Below are 27,243 nucleotides of genomic sequence, written 5' to 3' on the forward strand. Positions count from 1 at the left end.
TCAGAAAGCTGTTTCTCTTTTCCCAGTTACGCACACCAAATTAGCAATACAATACCAATAAGAATACCAGACCACACTCACCATAAATAACCCACTATTTTCTCTAGAAACAGACCTTCTAAATTCATTATAATAACGGGTTTTGAACTCAGAATCTAATCCAGTGCAGCGTTTGCTACAAAAGTTTTTCCACTCTGTAACCTGTTATTTGTTAATGAAAGAATGATCTCAACAATTTCTGTTCATCTTTTACACAATTTTCTTACTCTAGACTTGGCTAAATGACTGCGCTGGTAGAGTTGTCAATATAATTCTTACAAGTCTGATCAGAAGGAAACTTCTAATTTAATATTTTTTCTATTTATATCAACCAATCTTGAAAAGGCCAAGATCCGCAGAAGACATTGGGCTGTCCCAACTGTAAGCGTGCTTCTGTTCACATACTTAAAGGCCATTGGTTGTAATCGTAATTTCTACACATCATCCAGGTGTTTCTATTACACTTGGATAAAGACAAGGGCAAACTTGTAGAATCATAATTATCGACATATTACCTTATTTTTACATATTATTAGGTTTAAAAATCTATCATTTACAAAATTTAAGATTTTTGTTATTACAAAATTGTCATATGGCATTATATCATCTTTCAAAAATAACGTATCATGAAATATAATTTGCGTTATGTCCAAACAGAATGAAAGTGATATATCAGAAATAAAATTATTTTAAATTATATTAGATATGAAAATGCTTAATATCATATTATATCACCCAAATATAAATCACTAAAGAGTATAACACAAGCATTATCATTACAGTCTATGACAAATATGAATTATAAATAAAATTTCATATTGTATAAATCACGATTGTTACGTAAACTCAAAGTTATATCCAAATGCATCTATAAAATAAAATAGAATATAAATATATTTTAAGTCAACTTTTAAAATATATTAATCTCCCCCTGACCCAGTTTTACCATAAAAACCCTTCCCCAAAGAAGCGCTCTTAAGTATAATATATATATATATATATATATTATTTTTGAAAAAACCCGGGTTTTTCAAAATTATTCTTCCCACCTTGCGTCAAACACTCCCCCCCCCCTTTTTTTTAACAGCGGACACATATGGAGAACGAAGTCATCTTAGCATCTAAACAAGGCATGCACAAAATTTTCTTCAATTATTCTGCTATAATTTCCTTTAAAATACACTTAAAATGCCCTAAAATTTTTCCTTGAGTAAAAAAGCCAATGTATTTAAAATAAGGGACACTCCTAAACAAAAACAGGCTATAATAGCCGTAAAAGTAATAATTAATTATAAAGAGGTTTAATAAATTTATTAGTATATAATAAATTATATTTGATTTTATAAACAATCTAAATTATAAATGCCATCATATTCATACCACTACCTTTACTATCAAGACTTACATCTTACAAGATTGCCGGCTTCCTGTCTGCACGAACACTATGTGTGATCGTAGATGGCTCCCTATCCTCTCACCATCCAACTAATACTGGGGTCCCACAAGGTTCAGTTCTCTCATCAACCCTCTTCCTTCTATATATCAATGATCTACTTCAGTCGACCTCTACCCAATACTGTACACAGTTTTGCAGACGACAGCACATTACACTCCTTCCTCTCATTTGACAAACCTTACTCTACACAACTCACTCCAACCCACAGAACATCAACCACCACTGTCCTTAATTCTGACCTCCAAGCCATCCTCCAATGGGGCTCAGATAACCTCGTCAACTTCAACGCTAACGAAGCCCAGTTCTGTGTTATTTCTCACACAAAAGAACCATTTACCCCAAGATTGTTTTTTGATAACACTCAAATTCCCAGACAAAATGGGATTTCTCTTCTCGGAATTACCCTGACATCAAGACTCTCCTGGCATAAACACATCACAACCATTGCATCCTCAGCTTCCAAAAAACTGAGTTTTTTCTATCGCTCAAGACGCTACTTCACCTCTAAACAGCTGTTAACATTATACAAATCTCAAATCCGCCGGGCTATCGAATACTGCTCTCATATTTGGAGTGGGGCTCCAAAACGCTCCCTCATAATGCTTGACTCAATACAGAGGAGAGCAATTAGACTGATAAATGACCTATCTCTCACCAACTCGCTGCCCTAATTTTCACATAGACCCTTGGTCTCTGCGACTTGCATATTCTATAAATATTTCCATGGGAAATGTTCTACTGAAACATCATCAATACCCCACTCTGTACCGTTAAAACACGTACAGTTGCCGCCCCAACATCCTTTCACAGTACACCTTAAAACCCATAGAACAAGTTTCTTTTCCTCCTCCTTCATCCCTGCTACTGCGGTACTGTAGAATAGTCTTCCTCTTCAAGTATTTCCTAAGGAATACAACATACAGGCTTTCAAATCAAATATCAACAAGTCTCCTTTCCCAATCCACTACCCATATACGGTACTAACGTACTATGCGTTGACCAGCCAACCTATCGTATATGGGCCAAACATAAAAAAAAATCTAGTTGTGTGCACACACTTGCTTTTTCCTTTAGCTTTATTATGTAGATGAAAATAAGGATATATTTTCTATAAATTCCCTGTATACATGAATTGTACTGACATAAATTAATACAAACGAGATGTGATAGATATGCCTTCAATTATTTCTATTATCATCAGAAATATATCAGTTAATTAATAGACTGCTGTCTTAAAATAATGAGGTAGAAATATTACAGTTTGACTGTCTTTTGCTATATGCGTTTAATTCGTCTCTCTTTTCCGTGAATGAAGCCGTGCTATTTTATGATAGTGATAATGTCAATAACAAGTTATGGTTATTTTAAAAATTAGAGAATTTATTATAAAATTCATTGTACAGTTCAATATTCCTTTTTTTTTTATTTTCTCATAGCCAGATAGGATATCTTCAAAAGGATATCTTCACTTCTCCTAACTGCAATTGTTTTTGCATACTAATTGCTTAAATTTTTCCCGATAAGAGTAAAGGCACCTTTTATGATCACGAACCAAACCACATTCACTGTAAATACTCTATTTTATCATCCACAAAGAGCTCTTCTAAATAATGTGATATAATAAATGTTCTATCGACGTATATCCTATGGTAGATATATGCCACACTCTGTTCTGTTGCTTCCAGTTGGGATGAATGATCTTAGTAATTTCTGTTCTTTTACCGTTTCTCAGGATTCTCGTATTTGTGGTCTCCAGTCATTGATAAAGTGTTTTACTTCTAACCCATCTCTCAGATCCGTAGCTTAAACTTAGTTTGAACATCGTCTTGTATACAGTTTGTTTTCACTGATTTCTCTCTTATTCCATATAAATTTATTCAGCTAACTCCCTACCATACTAGCTTTCTAATTCTGGTGTCTAGTTCCATATTTAATTTGCCATCTTCACTAAAATCATTCCTAAATAGCTGAAATGTTTTATTTCTTCTATAGGTTCTCCATTCAGGATGCAGTCGATGTTTTCAATTTTCTGCCTACTTTCATTGTCTTCGTCTTTTTAATGCTGATTTTCCTACCAAATTTATTACAGTATTTATTTAATTTAGTCGGAGAATCCTGCAGAGCAAATGCTTCTAAATTCATCCGTAGTAGATTTAATTAGAAGTATTGCGTCATCTGCATAAGTAAAGAGATGAGATTAACATCTCCCATTCTGGTATCAGATTTAACACCACTTTTCTTCATAATGTGATCCATATAGATGATGTGTGGAGATAATGTGCACCCATGCCTCACCCTGATTTAACATCAAACCATCTTCTTGTGTCTTCTTCAGTTCTAACTGCTGACTTACAACTCAAATAAATATGAAGTGTTGCTTGGTATAATGTCCCATCGACACCATACAACTGTAGCATTTTGAAGAGCTTTCCTCTAGGTACTCTTTAAGAAAGTGCCACCTGTCCAGATCTACGAAACTTACATACAGATACTTGCTATATTCCCATGATTTCTCAAATATTTGTCTTAAAGTTAAAATGTGATCCTGACAACTTCTATTTGTCCTGAATTCAGTTTTTTCGTAATCAAACTTCCTCTCCACATTTTTACTAACCGTTTCTCAAGTACACTTTCATAAATCTTAACAGGAACACTCAATAGCGAAATACCTCTGTTCTCGCATTGTTTTATTTTCCTTTTTATTAAGCGCTCTACTCCAATCATCTGGAATTCGACCTTTTGAAAAGGCCCTCTCTGAATTATGCAGTGAATTAGCCACAGCAAAACTTTTATACCCCCCCATATTTAAGTATTCCTCTTTATTTCCTAACATGTTTTTAGTCCAGTGCTTTGTTTTATTTGATCAAAGTATCTTTTCCTTGGTCTTATTCTTTCTCTTTTTCCTTGGATTTTTGCCTTCTATTATCCTTCTCGTCAGACTTTCAAGTCGTAAGAGATATCCAATCCATCTGACTCTTCTTGTTATTAATGTCTTTGTCAGTGTTCTATGTTCATTTACTTCCATTAGTACTTCTTCATTAGATTTTTTGTCTGTCCATACTTCAAGTATGCATATGTATTTCTGACCGCATTCCTGTTGGCAGTTTTCTATCATCGTGCCCACTGTTTTTTTCATTTAACAATCTTACAAAGTAATAGCTTCCAGGCATCTAGAATATCTTTACCTTCAGTTTTCATCAGCTTTATCTGTGATTCTTTTTACGATACCTTTCTTTCATTTCTGAGCTTTTTTAATAGCATCCAGAATATTTTACCACCTTTCTGATATTTATTTTCGATGTTCTTACCAATGTCATCCTGGGACTTTTTTAAACTAGTTTTGATGTAAAACTATCAACAAGGATACATTTCTCATCCTTTGTTTCCTATTTAACTTCATGAGTCCGCTATGATGTTATTATTTTCCAATCCTTCTAGGCAAATTCACCACATGCCCTGCCCCCCAACAAAATTAATCAACGATTTCTTCAGTTTGCCACTGAGACACCAAAGTGTGGTTCTTGTTTTTAAACTTTTTTTTTCTAGAATAATGTTTATCTACTGTGCATAAATTTCATATGTACTTAAATTATTTACTGATATAAATTAAATTTAACAGAAATATCTAAAAATATGATAAAAATTACTTCTACGTTTTTCAAACACCAACAAAATTACACTATGTTAAAAATACAATAAATCTCAAACAAAATTTTACATTAATAATATCAAATAGAAGGAGAATCGACTGTGAGATGCGGTGATTAATATAATACCCTTGGAGGTTAATGGATGGCAATGCTGTAGCCAATGAAGTTCTAACTGAGGCTCGGCTATTGCAGTTACCCTTCTGCCATGATCAGAGCTTTAATAGCTCAATAAGACCTTATCCCTACACTGTCCTCTAAAGATAACGAGGAAGATGAAAAACATTCTTCCTTCTCCCCTTTAAGCCAGTCCTTATAAGCACTATAAGGACATTAATATTGCACTTTTGCATTGATATACCACGTATATGCGTGGTATATGGTATATACTTTATATACCATGTATATAAAGATTTCTAGTAGTTTTATTTATATAAAGATTTCTAAAGGCTAGTAGTTTTATAAAGATTTCTAAAGGCTAGTAGTTTTATTTATATTTATTTCAAAACTTTTCAATCTATTCTTGCTTGTTGTGATGATCTTGTATTCAGTTATTGTTTTTCCCTCTTTTGCTTTGTTAAGTGGTGTCAAATCCTCTATTGCACTTCCTGTGTTCAACACATTCATTATTTTAATTTATTACGATTTATATTGCGGTAGTTATAATGATAATGTTAAGAAGACTTTAATTGTTTACTTTAATAATTATATAGTTATAATCATTTGAAAATAAACGTCATTTATTCTAAAAAATTATTGTACAGTTCAATGCTCATAACGTCTCTTAACTCCAACCTTTTTAATTCACTATTTTTTAATTTTTCCTAGAAAAGAGTTAACAAACGACCCAAGGTAAAGGTGTCCTTCGTGATCCAGAACTTCAGTTATAAAATATATTTTCTTGTCATTAGACTGAAGTGTCTGAAGAACTTTTCCATCCTTATCCAGTTCGACTATTAATCCTCGGTTAGAAAAAAAACTCAGGAACGTTGCTGGCACCTGAAAATATGATAATTATGAGAGGTAGCCATTCATATAAACCAGTTTCAGAATGCATTAAAAACTTATTATGATATTCACATGACACAATACATAAAACCGAAATATATATTAATATTAATCCATGCCCAGGGGGATTTCAATCTCCTATTCAAATTTCATAGTAGCTATACTACTTGCTTATATAGTTAAATTGGGTTGGAGGTTAAACCGACTAAAGTCTCACCTCACAACGCTACTGAATGATAAGTACCGTATTTTTTCATATTTTAGTTAATAATCTTCGGTTAATTTATTAACTAAAATTTACATGTATATCAAACTAGTTTACTGTTTGACATGCATGTATGACACAGTTATTTAGATTTAAGAAAAACAATGTCTTAAAGTCAGTATGGAGCTAGTTCTTTCTGCCAAAGCGACTCTGTTGGATGAGTTGAATATGCGAGAATTTGATCAGTGTTGCATGTGTGAGATGTATTCGTCTCGAAATTTGAAAGATTTGTGGAAGGAGAACGAGCCCGGTGGGTGAATATAGTAAGAGTTTTGAGAGTGATTTCCGGCTGGGTGGGGAGAACAAATCACGTGATAGAAGAGTAGACAATATTGACAAAAATCGTTAAATGTTAATGTACCAGTTTTAGTTGTTGATCAAATTGTTGGGGTGTAATCGTGTCCAGTTTTCTTGACTTCACCACCCCGAGTACCTCAAGAAGGAAATAGAGCGCTGATAGGCATAGTCCTTCACTGGACACATTTATAATACTTTAATTTATACGCACTAATTCTACAAGTATCAGGGAAAAAATGGGAGGACGTTTTGACATTGATTAGTAGAAACTGCCCAAATGTTATAGGCATTAGTGAGACTTAGCTAACACCAGACGATGTAGTTACACAGATAAAATGTTAAGAGTTAGTACTTTCAGGGAGGATAGAAAAGATGTGACTGTGGTGGAGGAGTGGTGCTGAGAACAGCAGATGAATCGCAGCCCAAACGAGTAAGATACAGATGTGAGGATGGCAGTTCGGTGTGATATTTAGGTCAGTAGGAATCGGATGCTGCTACAGGCTATAGGGTGGCAAGGATGATGTGGAAAACATGAATCAGCATAATAAGTGCAAATCGAGTAATCATTATAGAAGCTTCAACTACGGAGACATAGAGAACCTAAGGAGGAAAGATCACATGGCAGAAAGGAAATGACATTTATACACTTACTCAGAAATAATTACTTGAAGCAGTATGTGACGGAGGTGACTTGGGGTATGAGAATGATGGAATTGGTAATAAACAATGTGGCCACATCGTCTTCGATTGAGGCCTAATGTATCCATTCATAATTTCATTGAAATCAGTAGAGGACGTATGGTAATTCTGCACCCGGGTGACGCCAAAGATGCATATCTTATCCTCAGCTTTTCTTTCCTGTAGTGTTAAATCCGTTCACTCTTTAGATAATTCTGTGACGATTGTCCTATCGATTACCGATCTTCTAATTTCTTCTGAAAGAAATTCTTCACACTGATAATGGACCCCAGATACTCAGATTTGTTGACTTTCTCAATTATTTCTCCATACAGTACACTTATTTCTCAGGACCTTCTCTGTTTGTACCTTCTCCTTCAAGAACCATAATCTTCGTCTTACTACGGCTGAGTTTATGTTCTCTACTCTCGCTGATCTCCACAACTCCTTTAAGGATTTTCCCAGGCTTTTCCTGTAATATATCAGAGTATTTATAATTGCTAACCCATTGACAATCTGTCCACATTTCAAATAATCGGATAAGTAAATACCAAGAATACGATACCCTTGTAGCGAATAAATATCATTAATTACCATATCACAATGAACAGTTGAAAAGTCACCTAGCGCGCTGAGTCATAATCGTAGAAAAACTACAAATGAAAACTAGAAAATAATAAATGGAAGTGATTGTAAAGAGTATCGAATAAAGGGGAAAAAAAGCAATTTTTTTGTAGTGAGTTGGTTTTTGTCGTAAAAGCTATGTACGCACAGCAAATAATTCTCTATCTTAAAAGTTAGTTTTTCTCAACCAATATCACAACTGTCTTCTTTGTTCACTTAAACGTGATATAGATTCCACTATTTTGCCGGTATGAATGAAAAGAACATTGGTGAAATCTCGCTCAGATACATCTTTCCACTAGGTTAGAGTAAATGAGCTTCAGACGGCAGTTGAAAAGCTGCTTTTTTGTTTGTTTGTTTGGAAATTGTCCTCTCTGACATAAACAAATGAAAGAAGTTTACATGCAGCTGAGTGATATACACAGGTACCTGACGATAATCCCATCAAGTGCAAAGAATATAATAACATGTACTAATCACAACTATTTTCATCATAATAACGGTAAACACGGATATAGCACATGCAAGATAATTAATAAATATTTATTTCTTTTGTTATTTTAATAGTAACAACTATTTTACTTCTATCTGGAGTTTGTCCGCAATATGCCATTGTTTTGGTTTTATCTATGGATATTTTTATTCCAAACTGTTCTATTATAATGTTTAAACTATACATTGCTCTTTGTAAACTGTCTTTATTATCCGATCATCTGCAAATAGAGTATTTATTTTGTTATTCCGGGAAATTTCTATGCAGGGTTATTTGAAGTGTTCTACCGTATTAATATGCCATAAATATAAATATTAAAAAGTGTTCGAGATAGTGGACATCCTGGTCTTACTCGTTGGTTTATAGATTGTTTTGCCAATATTGTATGTAGTAAAATATTACAGTAGGTAAATTTCTTCTTTAACATATCAATTCATATCATATCAATATTTTTCCTCTTGTAGAGGAAACCTTTCCTAAATCCATTTTGACATTCTAATAAAATAATTTTTATTATTAGAAGGCCATTCTAATAACAAAATTGTATATTTTATTACTGGAATTTGTGTATTTTGTTTGTATATTTTAATAATAAAATTGTATATTTTATTATTAAAATTAAATAAAACTGTATATTTAAAATTTTTCATTAAGTATTCTACTATATATTTTGTATAATGTATTCAATAAAATAATACTTCGCAATTATCATGTATTTTTTTTAAATATAGTAATTATTATATTTGTATTTCATTCTATATTTGTCCATTTCTGTACATTTTTTTTAAAAATGTTAATAATCTCTGATGAAATTGTTTTCCCAACAGATATATATATATTGTTCCGATTTCATCACAACTTCTGTTGAATTACCATTTTTTTATATTTTACTTAGGCTATCCTTTAATTGATTCATTGTTATATCATTTAAATCGTTTTGTAACTTTTTGGTGTAATGTTTAAGTTGGTATTATCTATCAAAAGATCTGTAATCTAAGAATGCTTTTAAATCTACTTCAAAAAATTTTAAATGCAGTTTCTTTTACATCTGCATTCACGTGCATGAGTATTTTATAGGTATCGGGTATTGCTTTGTATATATCATTATCTAGATACGATACGTATTTTACCAGCTTTCCCTGAATCTCTTTTTGGCTTCACTTTTGTTTATTGCTCGTCTTTTTTATATTCAATTTCATCTTCGTCTATTATTTACTACACGAGTGTGCTTTAACCATCCTTTAAAGGATACACATTTTATTTTCAATTATTGTTTTTACTTCAATGCCCCATACACGTATTTGTTTATTTTTATGTTATTTTTATGTCACTAGACTTTCATTTGCTGATGATGTACTAATTTCTTTCATATTACTCCATTCCTTCTCGATGTCTTAATTTTCTTGTATTGTTTGTAAATAGTTATTAGTCATCTGTTTGGTATAAATTTCTTATACATAAGAAATACAGCGATCAAAATAAAAGTATCCGTGTTTAAAGCCTTTTAGAGAGTCATCCAATGATTCAAATGCTGTGAAACTTTGCAGTAATACATAATACAAAATAATAAAAAAGTAGTTCCAAATTCCAGCAGAGACACTGTAAACACCAAATGCATTGAATTTGCATACCCTCCTGGCACCAACTCGGCAGGTGCCAGGAGGGTATAAAAAATGGACAAGGGATTTTTACCTTTATTCCTGTTGTTAATACCGTCCACAGTGATGGAACTAGCCTTACCCCAACGTGCTTTGGGGTAACGTTAGTGCCTATTGCAATGCCGTTGACCAATTGCAACAGCATTTGCAATGCTGTTGGTGCACTCTGCGAATTTCGTGACCTGAACAAATCTCGACTAGGTCCACTATCTCCATGGGCTCTGCGAAAAATGATTAGTCGTTTTGAAGAAACGGGATCGTTGGAAGTTAGACCTGGCAAAGGTCGCAAACCAGTCACTTCACAAGTGAATGTAGTTGCTACTGCCGTCGTGGAGCAAGCCATGAATAACAGCTTTGGTTTCTGCAGTGCACGTGCTGTATCGAGACACATGGATGTTTATTACAGATGCTAAAAAAATTTCTCCATTTCTTCCCATTTAAGATGACCCTGACTCAGGAGTTGCGCACACAGTACTTTGAAAGTCGACTGACATTCGCTAGAATATTCTTTGCTCGAGTGGAGCTGGATGATTTTGTGGGGGAGTACTCATTTTCACCTGAATATAGCTGTGAATACCCACAATTTCCGGATATTGGCTACTCAAAACCGGTATACAATCTAACAAATTCCTTTGCATTACTTTCTGGTGCGGGTATACAGCTTCGGTTATCATTGGACCATTCTTTTTTGAGGACATTCGCCAGTCGTGTCCTGTGACCTACTGCCAAAAAGTTAAGGTGATATGATAAACAATTTTTTGTGCCACAGCTATAGCAGCGCGTCTGTGAATGGATTTAGTCATTTTCATGCAGGATGGGGGGGGGGGTCCTCCACACATCTGTCGATCCGTACAACAGGTTCTTCGAGAACATTTCATGGAAGCCAGAGTGATCAGCCGCGCATTTTCCACTTCATGGTCGCCTCGTTCACCTGATCTCACTTCCTCTGACTTCTGGCTCTGGGGATTTCTCAAAGACAAAGTTTATCAGGATCAACCTTGCCAATTAACTTTCCAGTGCTGAAAGAGAGAATAATGCGGCCTGACCAACTGCTTTCTGCCGTTGAGCACACTGTGCAACAGATGCTGTTTGTGGTATACCGGAAAGGGAAGCGCATCGAACAGTACAGGCCGTGTATGCATAACAGAAGTCAATAAAAATGTATTATTAACACTTGTGTTGCTTTTCTCTCTCTTAAACACACACACACACAGAAAAATTACGTCTACATTAGGTCCAGTGCTCCTGGTGGTGAATTTTAGGACTACTTTTTCCTCAGATGTCGCTTCTCTATAACACACAACGTATTCCTGCAAAGTTTCGCAGCATTTGTATTACTGGGCGACGCTGCACAATGCCTTAAACAGGGAAATTATATACCATAAATTTGATCACCCTGTAATTTTAACACAAGTGAGTTAGCCGGTCTCATATAAGGCGGTAGAGTTTTCCTCCTGGACACTAGTTTTTCTTCCCGCAAACGGGCCATTAGAATACACGTAATTGACATAATAGACTTATATAATAACAGACTTAACAAAAACAACATCTCATAGCTTGAATTGCTTCGGCAGTAAATCAAAATAATCTTTGTAATATACAAGTATTACATCACATATGTACAAAAAAATGTCATAATATTTCTTACCAGATCACCAACTAGAGGATGCGGCCATAGCTTGTACAAGTATACGGAAACCGAGTGCAAAACATGGATAAATCTTGCCAATATCTTTCTTGCTAATGGGGAATTTGCCATTTTATCCAAAAGTGTTAAAGACGTCATATCACGTGTTCCTCCCACAACGGCCACCCAATAACCTCCTCTTGAGCTTTTTCGAATGTTGTCTGGTTCACCAGGCAAGTTTGCGAATACTTCTTTTTGTCCCTTGTTTGGTCCCTGAAGAGGAACTCTATAGTGATCAAGAACAGAAAATTAGCAAACAAGAATCAGAAGTGTAATTTTTTTTATAATAACGAAAACAACGTTTCAACTAAAATTTGCATTGTAAAATAGAAAACTCTATGAAAGTTTGAGAAATTATTTTTCATTAATATTTTCTGAAATCCAAGATCAAAAATACTTGTGATAAATATCACTTTATCACAATTATTAGTTTTCATTTCTTCGGTAAACGAAAGATGAAATCACTTAAATTACCGCACTTGAAGTTTAAACTGTAACTGACTTCATGATTTATGTATAGATTTAATTTTTTTCGCTTTTCTGTAATCAATGGAAGTTATTCTGCATTGTCATAGCATCAATGATAACGTCCGAGTTTGTTTGTTTTTTTCCGAGGGGGGGTAATATAATTTTGCCTAATTTTTATCAATAAAATAATACAAGTGAAATTCAAAATTTTCAGTAGCTATCATAAATAACAAACTTCCTCAACCCAGAGAAGTGTTTCTATAATTTCAAACGGTTGTACTAAATAAAACTAATAAAACTAATGAACCATTAAAAATATTATTATTATCTGAGACCTCCAGGCAGACAAGGACTCATCGAGGGAGGCTGTAAATTACCCAACCCAGCTATCATACCTACCCCTCATAAATAACAAACTTCCTCAACCCAGAGAAGTATTTCTATAATTTCAAACGGTTGTACTAAAGAAAACTAATAAAACTAATGAACCATTAAAAATATTATTATTATCTGAGACCTCCAGTCAAGGACAAGGACTCATCGAGCAGTCAAGGACTCATCGAGGGAGGCTGTGAACACTGATTGGCACAAAAGAGAATTATTATTGTAATTCTCTTTTGTGCCAATCAGTGTTCAACTTGGAACTGGTATTGCATTGAATTGAAATGAATTCTTATAATTTCGAATTGTTTCGAGAATAAAAAATCTCGTCACAAATTGTTAATCCTATAATGAAATTATAGTAAAAATTATTGCTTGGGATATTTTTCTCAGAGGATTTTTTGATTATTTATTTTCCTTTGTTTTTTAAATAACTATCATAATATTTATAAAATTGATGGTTATTTAAAATTCTGTAGTGAGATATAATACATTTATTAAATCTAATGAAAATATCAAAAGTAAGTAATAAAGCACTCTATTAGCCACCATTTTTTAATTGATATACTCGAGATTTTTATTTTTATTTATTTTTTAATTTTTTTCTCTCCAGTTAACATTTGTTACTCCCGTGTGCTGGCCGGGATAAGAATAGTCCCAATGTAGCTCATGCATGTCGTACGAGGAGACTAAAATGGGCATCCAGTGAGGGTAATGGATGGCAATGCCGTAGCCAATTAAGTTATAACTGTGGCTCGGCTATTGCTGTTACCCTCTTGCCATGATCAGAGCTTCATAGCTCAATAACACCCTATCCTTACACTGTCCTCTACAGACAACGGGGAATATGAAAAGCATTTTTACTTCGCCCCTTTAAGCCAGTCCTTATAAGAACTAATATTTGTTACACATCGCATAATTTGTCATTTGTAATATCATATTTTTACTGTAAGATGCTAAAATTCTAAATTCCATCCCATGCCATAACTGAGATTTTTCTTAATTTACGATTTGGCCACATTTTTTTTTTTCTTTGTATTCTTGAAATTGGTACAACTGATGCACAAACTGAAATGGATTTAAACTTCTGTAGGGATTCTAAATACGAAATATCAGTAAAATCCATTTGACTAAAGAGTTCGGATTGCTTTGCTTAAAATATGAAAGAATAAAATGGCATTTATATGTGGTTATGCATTTTGCGAAACACATCAAAAATGAGCACTTACAGAAAAAATAAGGATTAGCTACAATTAATTTATAACCGCTGCTTTGATGGAATGACTTTCATTAGCGTTTCTATTTATTATGGTATATTTTGTCGCTAAAATTTTAGAATAACATTCAAATTTTAAACAATAAAGTCATTTCGGCCAAGTAGCTGATTCGAAGTATTGAAAACTAAGAAATTATGTGCAGTTGCGAATAGGCTACTTGGCTGAAATGATTTTATTGTTTAAAATTTGAATGTTATTCTGAAATTTTCGTAACAAAATATACCATAATAAATAGAAACGCTAATGAAATTCATTGGACAGCGTTTGCCGGGAGGATATGATATGTCTTTTAGATAAGTCAGTTATTTCTTTAGGTGAAGTAAGCCAAACTGCATGAGCTAAATCGAGTGAATAAATGACCTAGCAACGCCTATCCTTCCGGCAGACGCTGTCCAATGATGTTATATGTTTACTTGATCTACATCCTAAAAAAACGTAATATATCCTAAAAACACGCGTATGTCCTAAAATCACATTTTGACTATATCAGAATAATCAATACTGTCGAATTTAGTTCAAATTATATGAACGATGTGACCTATAAAAGTAACTGCAAATGTTATAAATACATTGCATGGAAAGAAGTCAACGGACACCGTAGTGTGAGGAACAAACAGGCATAGCGCCCACGTTAATAAGGTTAGGATGTCCTTTCGTTGCAACGACTGCAGTAATCCCACACGGCACACTTTCCACAAGCGTACGATAGCGATCAAGAGAAATTTTGGACCATTTTTCCTGTAGGTATGCACTGAAATCCTTGATTACAAATCTGGAGGGCCAGTCAAGTGTGGTGACGTTCATGTCCACAAATCACCACGATAGCAGCAATGACAAGAATGCATTGCTGAAGGAGAAAAGGGTCAGTTCCTTAGAAACGCCACAAAGTAGAAAGCATTGCAGTGTTCAGGATGTTCCGATACCTCTTGGAGTTTCGATACCTTCTTGGAGAACACTGCATGTTCGTGGAAATAGAAAGAGAGTTCCGAGGCCAAACCAGGAAAAACAGGCCAATACCATCACCCCCCCCACCTCCGAATTTTATTTAGGGTTACACACTCTTGTAAGAGACGTTCACCGGATATCCGCCACACCTACACCATTCATTCTGCTCGGTAGAGAATGCAGCGTGATTTGTCGCTCCATAACACAGTTTCAACATCCATATCCCACTCAACACGCTTTTTGCACCACTGAAGACAACATTGCATGTCCGTAGTATGGGACTTACATATTGCGGTCCTCCTATGGAAACATGTTGTAATAACTAAAAATAAAGAGACAAAGGCTTCACATCGGCGATGCAAAATTATACAAATTAAGTGGATATTAAATCCAACGTCATTTCAAAGCCTACAACAGAAACTATGGAAGTTTCGTGCAAAATTTCAAACCAATGAGTTTGAAACAGCTGTCGAGTCAGTGAAACCTTATCAAAATGAACCAATAGGAGGCGAATATATGGACGCTTTGCCGTGCATGCCGCTCATTAGGTTTGGCTAGGGCAACTCGTAGTATGGCGGGGGAGTATTCCCGTAAGCTTTCTGGTCAAATTTTGCACGAAACTTCTATAGTTTCTGTAGTCCGTTTGGAAATTATGTTGGATTTAATATCCACTTAATTTGTACAATACACCTTGTAAGCCTCAGTTCTGAATATTTTTGCGTAGACTAGTATTCCATTCGACACAGATTGTGAAAGAAAAATTTTCACACATTTACTTTAAAAAAATTAATAATAAAAAATAACACAGAATTAAAGTTTATTCTGTGTGTGTCATTTAAGTGGCCCAATCATGTTCCACCTATGTGCAGCAAAAACGGCATGCTTAGGTGATCGATTCAATTTATTATTAGGAAACATCAGAGGTTAATTTAGAATAGGTTTATTAAATAAGTTCAGATTTTTAAAGAAATCGTTTAATTAATTTTTTATTTGTTATTTATTATGTAGTTATTATTCTATATAACAATTATTTATTATGTTCGGATTTAATATTTATTAATATCAATTTTAATATATTTAATTACTAATGAAGAAGAAAAGTTAAAACATGATTTCTTTGTTGTATATTTTTACACTTTCTTTATTAAACAACTATTTTTACCTAATGATTCGATTATTCTGGCATTCTGCTACCAGCAAGGATGCTCCATCGTGGGTTATTTGGACACCATTCGCAAATCCTAGATTGTCTATGAGAACACTTGTTTCCCCCGTTTTGGGATTGAATTTTATTATCCTGCATTAAAAGCACAGAAACAAAAATTAGCGCAAATCAATGAATCAGTCCATAAGAGGCATTTACAAATGCAAAAAGATATATAGCGAAGAATGTAAAATTTACTTTTTTAATATATTATGATATCATGCTAAAATATTCAAATTTAATATTTATTATTCACACCTTCCACTCTCATCGTGTTCCAAATTGGGTGTTATGTGATCGTTGGCCCAACGTGTTGTGGCATCAGATAAATAAATATTACCAGACTCGTCGATGTCCAGATCATCAGGAAAACTTATCATCTTTCCTTCAACCATTCTCTTTGGCAGCACCTGTGTGACTTTACCTGATATGGAAACAGAAAACCATTAACTCAAAAACAATGCAGTTCACACAGTCTCAATTCTCTATGATTATAACATGATGCTACTTATGTACTTTAGATATTAAGCTTGTTAGAGGTGCACATCTATAGTATATTAAATGAATAAATACGTATGATATGAGTATTCAATAGGATAAGTTTTATATAAATACAATGGAGATTGTTAATTCAAATTTTTCATTTCACCTGTTTTTACATCAACGCTCATTATTCCATGATACACATCCGCAACGTACAACAATCCATCTTTTCCTATGCGAAGGCCGAATGGTCTACCACAGGGATTTTCTTCGCCTTTCAGTATGATAAAAAAAAAATTAAGCAATAAAAATGAAGATCATATATAACAGAGCGTATTTGCATAAAATTAAAACATAAAATGATACGTAAATGTTTATAATATATAAAATTCATTAGGTATTGCAAACATTATATTAGAATTTTGTTCAGGCCATTGTTCTCTTTTTTTTTTTTTTTTTTTTGATTACAGGTCATAATTTCTCGTAGATGCTCGAACCTGTATTTGAAATTTATTATATTTCAAAACACAGCTTTATTTCTAGTGATATTCCTCATGGAAGGCTATGTATCTGCATAGTAAAACATGAATTTCTTTTTTGAAAATTCAAAATGAGTTCACTTATACCACAGAAAAACGAAATAAATATTTTAAAGTAGCCTTGAGGACAGCGTTGACATCTACAAGCTATTTTTATGAGCTTTATAAAAGACGAACGATTTAATTACATTGTTTGAGAAATCGCTACTTAATGAGAGTACAAGCAGAACATTACTGGGTTGATGGGTGAAGCACATATGCTTTTCATATTCCCCCTTTGTCTTTAAGAGAGGTTCTTTGAGTGGGAGTGTTATTGAACTCTAAGCTCGTCGTGTGAGGGGCAGTGATATTATTTGTGTTCGGCTGAACATAAAATTGATTTGGGTCTTTTATATTTGTAGTATTCCGCTTCATTTCAGTCCAAAGCTTGTTTGATCAACGGGTTTGGATGATTACTTGCCTTGATGAAAAACCTTTCTGCTAGATCATGGAAAAGGGAAGAGATGTAAGGAATGTTCACTTCTATATGGATCTGTGAGTTTCTGATAAATCACGGGGCATTCAGAAACATCTTCAGGCATTTGTTCTGCAGTTTTTGAATGTTTGTATCTGAGGTATGCCTCCGTGCAGGAGATGCGTTAATGATGACTGGGCGTATTACTGTGTTGTAAATATGTAGTTTGTTACGTTTATCTAGTTTGCTTCTGCTGTTGATCATGTGGTAGAGTTGCGCGATTTCCTTAGATGTCTTCAAGCCTATGTGTTTTATATAATGGCTGACTGGAGTTTTTTTTCGTCAAGCAGCACGCCCAGATATTTAACTTCAGTTTGCCATGCAATATTAACTTCTACTAGATGTATGTCTTTCATGCTCAAGACCTTCGTTTTGGAGAACAGTATAGCTGAACTTTTGGGGGGGGTTTACTTGAATCGTCCAGTCCATCAGGCACTTCTCGAGAATATGAATACTGTTTTGGAGTCTTCTGATTGCCAGTTGGAGGCTGAGAGATCTAACTATTAGAGCGGTATCATCTGCATATAGTGCAGTGATGGTTATACTTGGGTTTTGCGGAATGTCAGTTATGTAGATTGAAAATAAAATGGGGACCAAGAGTGAGTCCTGAGGCACACCAGCCAGGGTTTTGCGTCAGGTTGATATAATCTCATTAATTGTAATTTGCATATATATGCCTTTGAGGTCCGTATCGATTATTTTTATTAGCATGATTGGTACATTGAATTCTATGACTTTATAAAGAAAGTCCTGAATGCCACACCTTGACAAAAGCTTTTGCAGCATCTATGAAGAGCGCAGTTGTATGGAGGTTCCAGTTATAACCTTTTGTAATATGCACAACTATCTATGAGTGTTATGGTCTTTACGGAATGCAAATTGCTCATTTTGAATAATTTCTAGCTTGTTCGTTTCTGACTGAGTCCTTATTAAGATAACGTTTTCAGCGATCTTACCAAGACTGGATAAGAGAGTGATAGGTCTGTAGCGTTCAAGGAGTTGGGGGTTCTTTCCAATAGGGATGATATCGGCAGTCTTTCAGGTTGTGGGAAAGTGCTGAAATCTAAGGATAGTGTTGATTATGTTTACTAAATGAATTATAGCTTTTCTGGGTGGTAATTTTATTATTCTACTGATGATGCCATCTGGACCTGGAACCTTTTTGTTGTTCAGGTGAGTTATGATGCTTGTTATTTCTGCTGGAGAGGTAGGTGTAATAGGTTCTGTATTATCCTTTTGTTGTCTTAGGACTTGCTTGACACGACGGTTGATTTCGTAGATAAGGTTGATGTTTAAATTTTCATAAGCGGGGTTACATTGTGATTCCAAGTTGTCAATTAGAGCTTCTGCTTTTTCTCTGTCTGTGTGGGTTATTCCATTATTTGTCTGTATTGCGAGTATGAGCTGACTTTTGGTGCCGAAAGCTCTTAACGATTTTCAGATGGAGTTTTCCTCTGGGTTCAAGTTAGTCAATTTGGTTTCCCAATCATGGTTTCGATGTTTTTGAAGAGCTTCACGGACTTGCCGATTTAATCTGTTCAATATTGTTTTATCTTGCGGTGCTCTAGTGCTATGGCATCTATTTCTAGCTTTGTTTTTTGCTCTTATTAGACATGGTTTCCTCAGGGAATCATGGACCTTTCCTACTGATCGAGTGAATGACAGTGGTTTGAATAACTGATGTTATTGCTTTTTTGATTAGACTGGTAAGGTTATTTACGGGCTATGATTATCTCCTCTTTATTGTGAATAACAGGAGCTGGACCGATGTTCTCTAGAAGAATTCTAGAGAGTTTGTCCCAAGGTACAAAGTAGTACGGAGGAGTGAGTTGCTTAAGCAGGATGGGGTTGTGGTCGGATGATAGCTCGTTTAGTGTTTCTAGCTGATACTGGTTACTGATGTTTCTGAGGACGACTATGTCAAGTACATCTGAGCTTCCAGCTGGTATGTGATGGGTGGGCTCTGTTGGACAGCTATAACTATAGGGTTTTGTGTTGAATAATTGTTTAAAGTACGAACTTTATTGTTGATTGTGGAACTGAACCAAGCTGTATGTTTGGCGTTGAAATATCCAGCCATAATAATGGAGTCAGGAGCAGAGAATGGAGTCCAAATCAGATATCAATAATGGAATTCTAGGAGGGTTGTATGCGACGTAGATTTTGATGCTGCCGGTGTTGTTAGTATGGACTTCAATACCTGTTATCTATAAGTTCTTGGTTTGTGGGTTGGTCAAGATGTTATAGATTTTAATGAATACGGCTGTGTTCATTAAAAATCTGTTCTATACATCACACAGCCCCTTAATTTAGGACTATTAGCTGGCCTAAGATGCGTTTCGTTAACCAGGACAATAACCGGATTGTTATTGTCCTGGAAATCACGAGGGAGATCGGTTTATGTTTACTATTATTCATGATTGAGGGCTGTCAGAATTGAATGGACAACTTGCAGGAATCTCTTTGTAGAGTATGAGGAAGGATTTGTTTTGCTGAATTCCTGTAGCATGGTAGTTAGCGAGGTAATTAGTACCGATGTTAGATTAGAGCTTGTGAATTCGTGGAAAGAAGTATTCTTAGCTCGTACATCCTCGGTGTATGTTTTGGCCATGGTTCCAGATTGTTTTCCTTCATGAGTTGTCGTAGTAGAGGTTGTTTGAACTTGATGGCGATCTGCCCGGTTGCCCGGAGTGTCACAACGGGGAGGTGGAAGGGCGGCTTTTTTTGCCCCGCGGTTCTTCGGTGTGCGATGAACCCCTTGTAGTTGGCAGGGTGAGGACCTCCGCAGTTGGCCCATTTAGCCGGCGTAGATCTCGGTTTGGTGCATGCGATGGTCTGATGGCCTTTGCATTATTTTAAACACCTGAAGTCGCCCCAGCATAGTTGTTAAGCATGGCCAAACCTCTGACACCTGTCCTGCTGATGCTTTCTTTCTCAGAGGCTTAGTGTAATTCTGAGGCCTCAGATAGTAGTCAGTTCGTATATTTTTTCTGAGTGTTGTCGATCGCTACAAAATGGCATTGGCCTTTTGACCTGAGCTTGAATTAAAGGGAACCAGGACTTCGATGGTACCTGAGAAACAAATCTGGAAGAGGTAGTGTATGAGAAACATAAATAAGCATCGGATATACATCCGTTGTAAAATATCAATCAGCGAACCACAAACTATCATTAATATCCATCCATCTAACAGCCACTTATGCGCCCACAAACCGTAATACGAGGATAAGGCAGTTACATCTATGCTTCCAAGTCTTCTTGTCTGTAAATTACGTGTGTTCTGTTGGCCGGTTTGCCTGTTCTGAGGGAAGAAAAACCCGAGTTTCCGGGTGAAAAAGTATTTGGTCTCTTTCGACTAAAGGTGAGTTAGCAATACCGAGTAAAAGGCCAGTTCCTCAGGTCATGAATGGAAATCGAACCTGGGTCTTTCCGACCAAAGGGCTTCGTCTATACCGACTACACTACGGAAGCTCACTGTCATTAATATATCTCGATAATTTATCCACCACTTCATTAAAATCAGTTGTTGTTATTTCATTTAAAACTACTTACATTTGCGTTTCTTTCACCAATACATACTAAATTTGTTATAGAAAAGTCCTGCTACATTTAACGTGGAAAAATAACGTGGGATTGCAACCATCCAGATAGGAACTTTCCAAATTCATGCTGCCATGATTATTATGGGATGAATTGAACTTAGTTTAATACACTAATAAAAAAAAAAAACGATATTGGGGAATAATGGGATATTTTGACACCACTTACCACAGTTGCTTTTTCCAATTCGAGCCACCCGATGAGTTGTCTTTCCCGTCATTTGTACGATGTAACCGTCTTGCACTCCACTGTATATACTTCCTGAAAAACACATAAACAGCATTAACTGTGATGAAAAGTCTTAATTCATAATCATATATGATATCAATATTACACGTTTGCAGAAATGAGGCAAGATTCAATTATATTTAATTATATAAGACGCTATTTTCCTGGATGATGATTAACTGCATTTTAAGTGTATTTTGATATCACAAAAGTTTAAGTCTTTGAATTCGTTTTTATAAAATTTGTAATTTTTGAAAACAATAAAAGCAACAAAATATCTAACGATGTTATATTTACAGTTTTAATTCATTTGCTCCCCCCCCCCTCTCCATATAATAAACACTGTTAATGTAAGAATATCAAGTTCTTACCTTGATGAAATACTAACGATTCAGGACCGGTAATTTGACTTTCGTAAAGTTTCTCCGCTGCACTTAGTCGGTTATTAATGGCATACGGACCTTCGAGCTTTTCTGGAAGGTTAGGACTGAAAACATGTAATAAAAAAAGCATGCATGTTTCTTAAAATAGTCTAAATATTCTAGTAAGATTTTCAACAGTAAGAAGTGTTTCCCCCCCATCAAGCACACATTCATGTCTGCATCGCAACTTATTTGATGATTGCAGATAACGTAATTGTTAAGCTTTAGTTTTCACACCCGTACCTAAACGACTAAAAAAAAAAATTATTGCATAGAGAATACCAAATTAGATTAACTTTACTGGGCGTATGTGAAGAGACAGATATAAAAATCTTCCGAAAAAATTTGTTAATATTAAATGCCAATATATTAATCTGTTTATATTAAAATAATTAATGTATTTAATTTAAATGTAAAAAAGTAATTAATTTAAGTTAAATGCATTTCAATTTAAATGTAAGTAATTAATTTATAATCTTCAAATCAAAACAAAAAGGCTCAGTTTATTACGAATGTACCACAACTATGAATTTTTTTTTTTTTTTGTTAATGTTTGGTTTTAATATTTGATTATAATCCTTGAAATTTTTGAAAGTAAATTTCGTACTTTTATAAATTTTTGATGCAATGTAATAATAACTAAGTTGGAAATGAAGTGCCCCCCCCCCCTCTCCTAGCGTTATCAACTCCGGAAGCCAAGATAAGATCAACTAATTTGAAACCATTAATTACATTTTAATTTGGAAGGAATAAAAGATAAACCTAAAAATATTCTTCAAAGGACGCTTGCGTGTAGAACATAAAACTAGATTATAGAGGAAAATAAAACAAGTTATGAGATTTTAATAACTACTTCGCTCTTCTTCTATACTCTGATGATTAATTTCTCGAATTGGCCAAGCAGCTCACTTCTTTTAACACTCTGCCTTGTCAAGTCTATTATTCCAGCTTTTTTAGTTATGTCATCGTGCATTTATTTGAATTTTATTTGCATTATTTTCACATCATTTTCAATCCTGTATTATTTTCTGCACCATTATAAATTCAATACTAGATTAAAAATAATAATAATATCCTTATACAGTGACTAAATTTTAAGTTCTACAAAGTATGACAACTATCTTTCCTTTCAAATAATATTCCGGAATGATATTTGTTATCAGTATTCTTCCGAAATAAATTTTAATAAATACTTTTAAGGTGTTCAATCTTTCATTAGCCTTTCGAAAGGCTTTGTTCAGCTTGGGAAGTGCTATTTTCAATAAGATTGGATAGTATTACGTCTTTATGTTCCTTATATTAATTAAATCCTAATATTAAAGATTTAGTTATTTAACTAAATCTTTAATATTTAGTACATTTCTTGTACTAAATATTCATCACTTACCTGTATGGTTTCGGTTGTACGTCATTCAGTGTAGGAGAAAACGCCAAGAACGCTAATATGGAGACAATTACGACGATAAAGCTCAGAAGAACGTTGATCAGCCCCATTTGTTTTCTTTTTACCAGTGACAGCTGCATAACAATATATGTGTTTTTTTTTTTTTTGTATCCAGCACTGAATAGTCACAAAAGAATTAACAAATAATCATTCTATGAAACAGGAACAGATGCATTGGGAACATATCATTTATTCGCTATATATTTTGCATTTTAATTGCCTAAGTAACAAATAAAACTTTTCACTGTTGCACGGTACGTGAATAACGTTTTTAATACCGGGAAGAATGTGAAGTAGCTGTTGCTGTTTCACATCCTTCCTTGAATTTCAACATTATGTAAAACGTTTTCATGTGAATTATTGGGAAATGCATTCTGCATTATATTTTGCATTATTTATTTATTTATTTATTAATGGCCTTTATGCTTGTATATTTTCATATATAATAATTTTATGAATTACTTCATTTATTAAGTTGGATTTATTATTGCGGTGTTATGTATTTTAAATCCTCTTACAAACTTAATAGTAGTATTCTTGGAGCAAAGTACAAAAAAATTCTATATTAATAATATCTATAAATTAAAACAAAAAGGCTTTGATTTATAGGACTGTATATACTTCCTTATACCATTATTATTTTTATTCTTATGGCATACTGGTTTAGCTTTCTTATATTAATAGACAGCATTTGCTAAAGAATTATTTCCAACGTAAATTCTTACCTGATTTTGTGAAAAGTAGGGGAACACTTGCACTTTTTAGAATGTTATCTTGCCTATTTGAACCTTAAAGCGAACCTCCCCATTTGATTTCCCGTCGCACTTGCATAACCTGTATCCTCACAGCACGTGGCGTTTCTCACTCGAGATAATAACGAGCAGTTAAACTAAAGAGTGCGCTCCGGAGCTCAGGATTTTTTTTTTTTTTTTTTTTTTTTTGCTTTATGTGAGTTGAGTGGAACAAAAAATACCTTCCAGCTCGTTCAAGTGTTTCAATAACTGATAATTTGAACGGAAAATTGGCTGCCGTTTATTTCATATTCGCTTTTGAAGAAACTTCTTACTGCACCTGAAACTGCACACTCGTAGATGCTATTTGAACGAAAGGCTAACATTTTAAGCTCTTATATGAAACGATAATTACTGGGAAGCATCCATGTTTTTTGCTATGCAGACGATAAAATTTTGGACGGAAACTTACGCCAAAATTTTACTACCCACTTTCATAGAAGGTAATATGGCAGGTTATGAGTTACTTAATTGAGTTATTTTGAAACACTAATCATTTTTCCTAAACGAATAAAGAAATAAAATTATAAATGGAGTGAAAATCGAAAAAAAATCGAAAACGTGTTTTTTACTGGATCACTTTCGTTTATCAGTATCTACTCATTGGTCTCTTTCTGTGCTCTAAATAACAAATATTTAATAAATACCAATGGTTACAAACCGATTAATAATAAATGTACAGATGTAATCATAAAACGGACACTTGGCCTTTGACAAAAGATGATTAAATATTAGACTAAACGGAATCTATGAGCTTTTAAGGGGGTGGGGGATTGGACCAATTAAATAATATTCAGAGGCCTTTGGTATTTAGCAGTACCTCTTTTTTTAAGCAATGATCAATTCCCCACTTGAAGAGGACGTCGACTTCATCCTGTGGATCAATGTGAGACACCTGAGGGGCGAGTCTTTTGCGTGAATCCCAAGTAAATGACCTGCCATTAGAAAATATGATTATTGTTTTATTTAAACGTAGATAGTAACTATAATCATACACTAGTCGTTACATTATTCCTCCAAACTGCATGAAATTAATATTTTTATGCAGCGGTCAAAACTAATCTCTGATCTGTAAGTTGCATAAGGACAATACAACCGTGTTCAATTGCGATTAAATTTTGTTGCGTTTGCAAAAATCGGCATCGGACACTTGTAACATGATACGCGAAGCTTTCCACGATGAAGCAATGTCGAGGGCAAGTGTTTTTCGCTGGCATAAAACTTTTAAGGAAGGAAGGCAAAATGTGGAAGATCTTGAACTTGAGGAAAGATCTTCAACGTCCATCACAGAGACAATGATCAACATAGCAGCGATTATCATCAAGGAGGATCGCAGAATTACAGTACGCCAGCTGCATGTTGTCCTGAATGTTTCTGTGGGAAGTGTTCACTCAATCATGGCTGAACATTTGGGACTGAAACGTGTTTTTGCGCCCGATGGATTCCCAAACTCTTGACACCGGAGCAAATGCAGCATTGAATGGATGTGTGCATAGAATGGAAAGAAAGACTGGAACAAGAAGGCGACAACTTCTTAAAACGCATAATTACAGCAGATGAAGCTTGGTTGTGTCACTATGACCCTACAATGAAATAACAAAGCAGTGAATGGAAGCATCCGTCTTCGCCTACCCCCAAGAAAGCAAAAACTGTAAAATCGGCTGGTAAAGTTATGACCATTTTTTTTTTGACTATGAAGGCATTGTTAGAACGCTGTAGAACCCAGGAATACTGTAAACGGCTTATACTATGCGGATGTTTTACGGACAATGGTACAGTACGTCAAAAGGAAGCGTCCATTGCTGAGAAATGGCTTCTTATTGCACCACGATAATGCAAGGCCACATATTGCTGGTTGTGTAGTGGACGTTTCGCAGAAGAATAACATAGATATTCTACCACACCCTCCATACAGTCCTGATCTTGCACCGGCCGATTTCTGTCTGTTTCCTGAGTTCATGAAACCACTAAGAGGCCGCCATTTCGAAAGCAACAAAGCGTGTGTAAAAGCTGCGGAGGCGGTTTTCAAAGAACTCCCAAAAAACTGACTTTCTTATGTGTTTAAGAAGTGGACGAATTTAAGTTGGGACAAATGCATCGCGTCTCACGGTAGTTACTTCGAAAAAGACCATGTAAATGATGACGATTAAAGGTAATCTGTTTTCTGTATAAATATAGTCTTATAACTTATTGAACAGCCTCCGTATATATATATATATATATATATATATATATATATATACTAAAAATCCGAGAATTATAACAAATTGAAATTTATTTGAAAACGCAACATGTTTCGTCGAGATTGACTTCATCAGGCATTAAGAACATAGAAAGCTATTCAAAGACACTGGAAAAAACATTGAGACACTCTAAAGCTATACAGTTATAAAGCTATAATATTCGACTGTAAATTACAGTTATTATGAACTTGAGCTATAGTCCGTGTTAAAGTTCTATTGTTTTACACTTGTGCGTGTGTGGAACCACGCGATTTCCAGTATCTGATAGTAGAGCTGAAAGAGACAGGAAAATTATAGCTGAGATTATTGTTCATATGAAGAGGGTCCAAGGTGATTTCTTTTGACTCGACAATGCGGTGTTCTACCTCATCGTGGGCAATGTGTAGGTTTGAAGTTGTTGTCCAATTCACTTCATGTTGGCGGCTTTCGTTGTTCGTGTTTATTGAAAACAGGACATGGCCTGATAGGGCAGTAGCTCTGGTTCTTTTGTAAGCAATGTCTCTCTGGTGTTCCTCGAGACGTAGGAGGATAGATTTCTCTGTTGGACCATAGTAAGGTTTTCCGTACTCACATGTGACTTTGTATATATCTGGGAATTGTAGACGGTTTTGAGATTGTTTGTAGTTGCTGAAACTTGATCTTATTTTTGGAAGAGTCGAGAAGCACGTTTGTATTAAATTTATTTAAGATTCTACTCAGTTTTTTGGATAGTGTGCTGATATATGACATGGAGATACAACCTTTGGAGTCGTCCTGTGTCTCTGCGTTGCTACGTTGACGGTGGGATAATTGTTTGTTGATACTTTCTAAAGAGTAGCCATTGCTTTTAAAGGTCCATTTCAGATGTTGTAG

At 34.7% G+C, this 27,243-nt stretch overlaps 1 protein-coding gene across 2 annotated transcripts; it reads right to left on the bottom strand.

The window, feature by feature from the left end:
- Nucleotides 1–5,855: 5,855 nt before the first annotated feature.
- LOC150104613 (adipocyte plasma membrane-associated protein-like) lies at nucleotides 5,856–24,189 on the bottom strand. Of its 2 annotated transcripts, none has more exons than XM_090395808.1 (9): nucleotides 24,083–24,189; nucleotides 23,301–23,431; nucleotides 21,863–21,964; nucleotides 21,432–21,524; nucleotides 16,777–16,884; nucleotides 16,386–16,551; nucleotides 16,086–16,220; nucleotides 11,814–12,078; nucleotides 5,856–6,141 (listed from the first exon to the last, which is right to left on the bottom strand). In XM_090395808.1, exons 2-9 carry the CDS (start codon nucleotides 23,323–23,325, stop codon nucleotides 5,950–5,952), a joined length of 1,086 nt encoding a protein of 361 aa, XP_090251934.1. In that variant the 5' UTR covers nucleotides 23,326–23,431; nucleotides 24,083–24,189; the 3' UTR covers nucleotides 5,856–5,949. The 2 variants fall into 2 exon arrangements, with proteins under 2 accessions (XP_090251934.1, XP_090251933.1); XM_090395807.1 differs by having other exon boundaries at nucleotides 21,863–21,978.
- Nucleotides 24,190–27,243: the final 3,054 nt, after the last annotated feature.

This window comes from Typopeltis vanoorti, chromosome 7 (assembly GCF_054136105.1).
Source record: "Typopeltis vanoorti isolate ZY-2024b chromosome 7, IOZ_Tvanoo_1.0, whole genome shotgun sequence".
Classification (NCBI taxonomy): domain Eukaryota; kingdom Metazoa; phylum Arthropoda; class Arachnida; order Uropygi; family Thelyphonidae; genus Typopeltis; species Typopeltis vanoorti.

Coding starts and splice junctions, on each gene's coding strand:
- LOC150104613 (XM_090395807.1), bottom strand. CDS start 23,407: ATGGGGCTGATCAACGTTCTTCTGAGCTTTATCGTCGTAATTGTCTCC. Junction 21,525..21,862: donor ATCGTTAGTATTTCATCAAG/GTAAGAACTTGA, acceptor TGTGTTTTTCAG/GAAGTATATACAGTGGAGTG. Junction 6,142..11,813: donor ATCCTCTAGTTGGTGATCTG/GTAAGAAATATT, acceptor TCATATTTTCAG/GTGCCAGCAACGTTCCTGAG.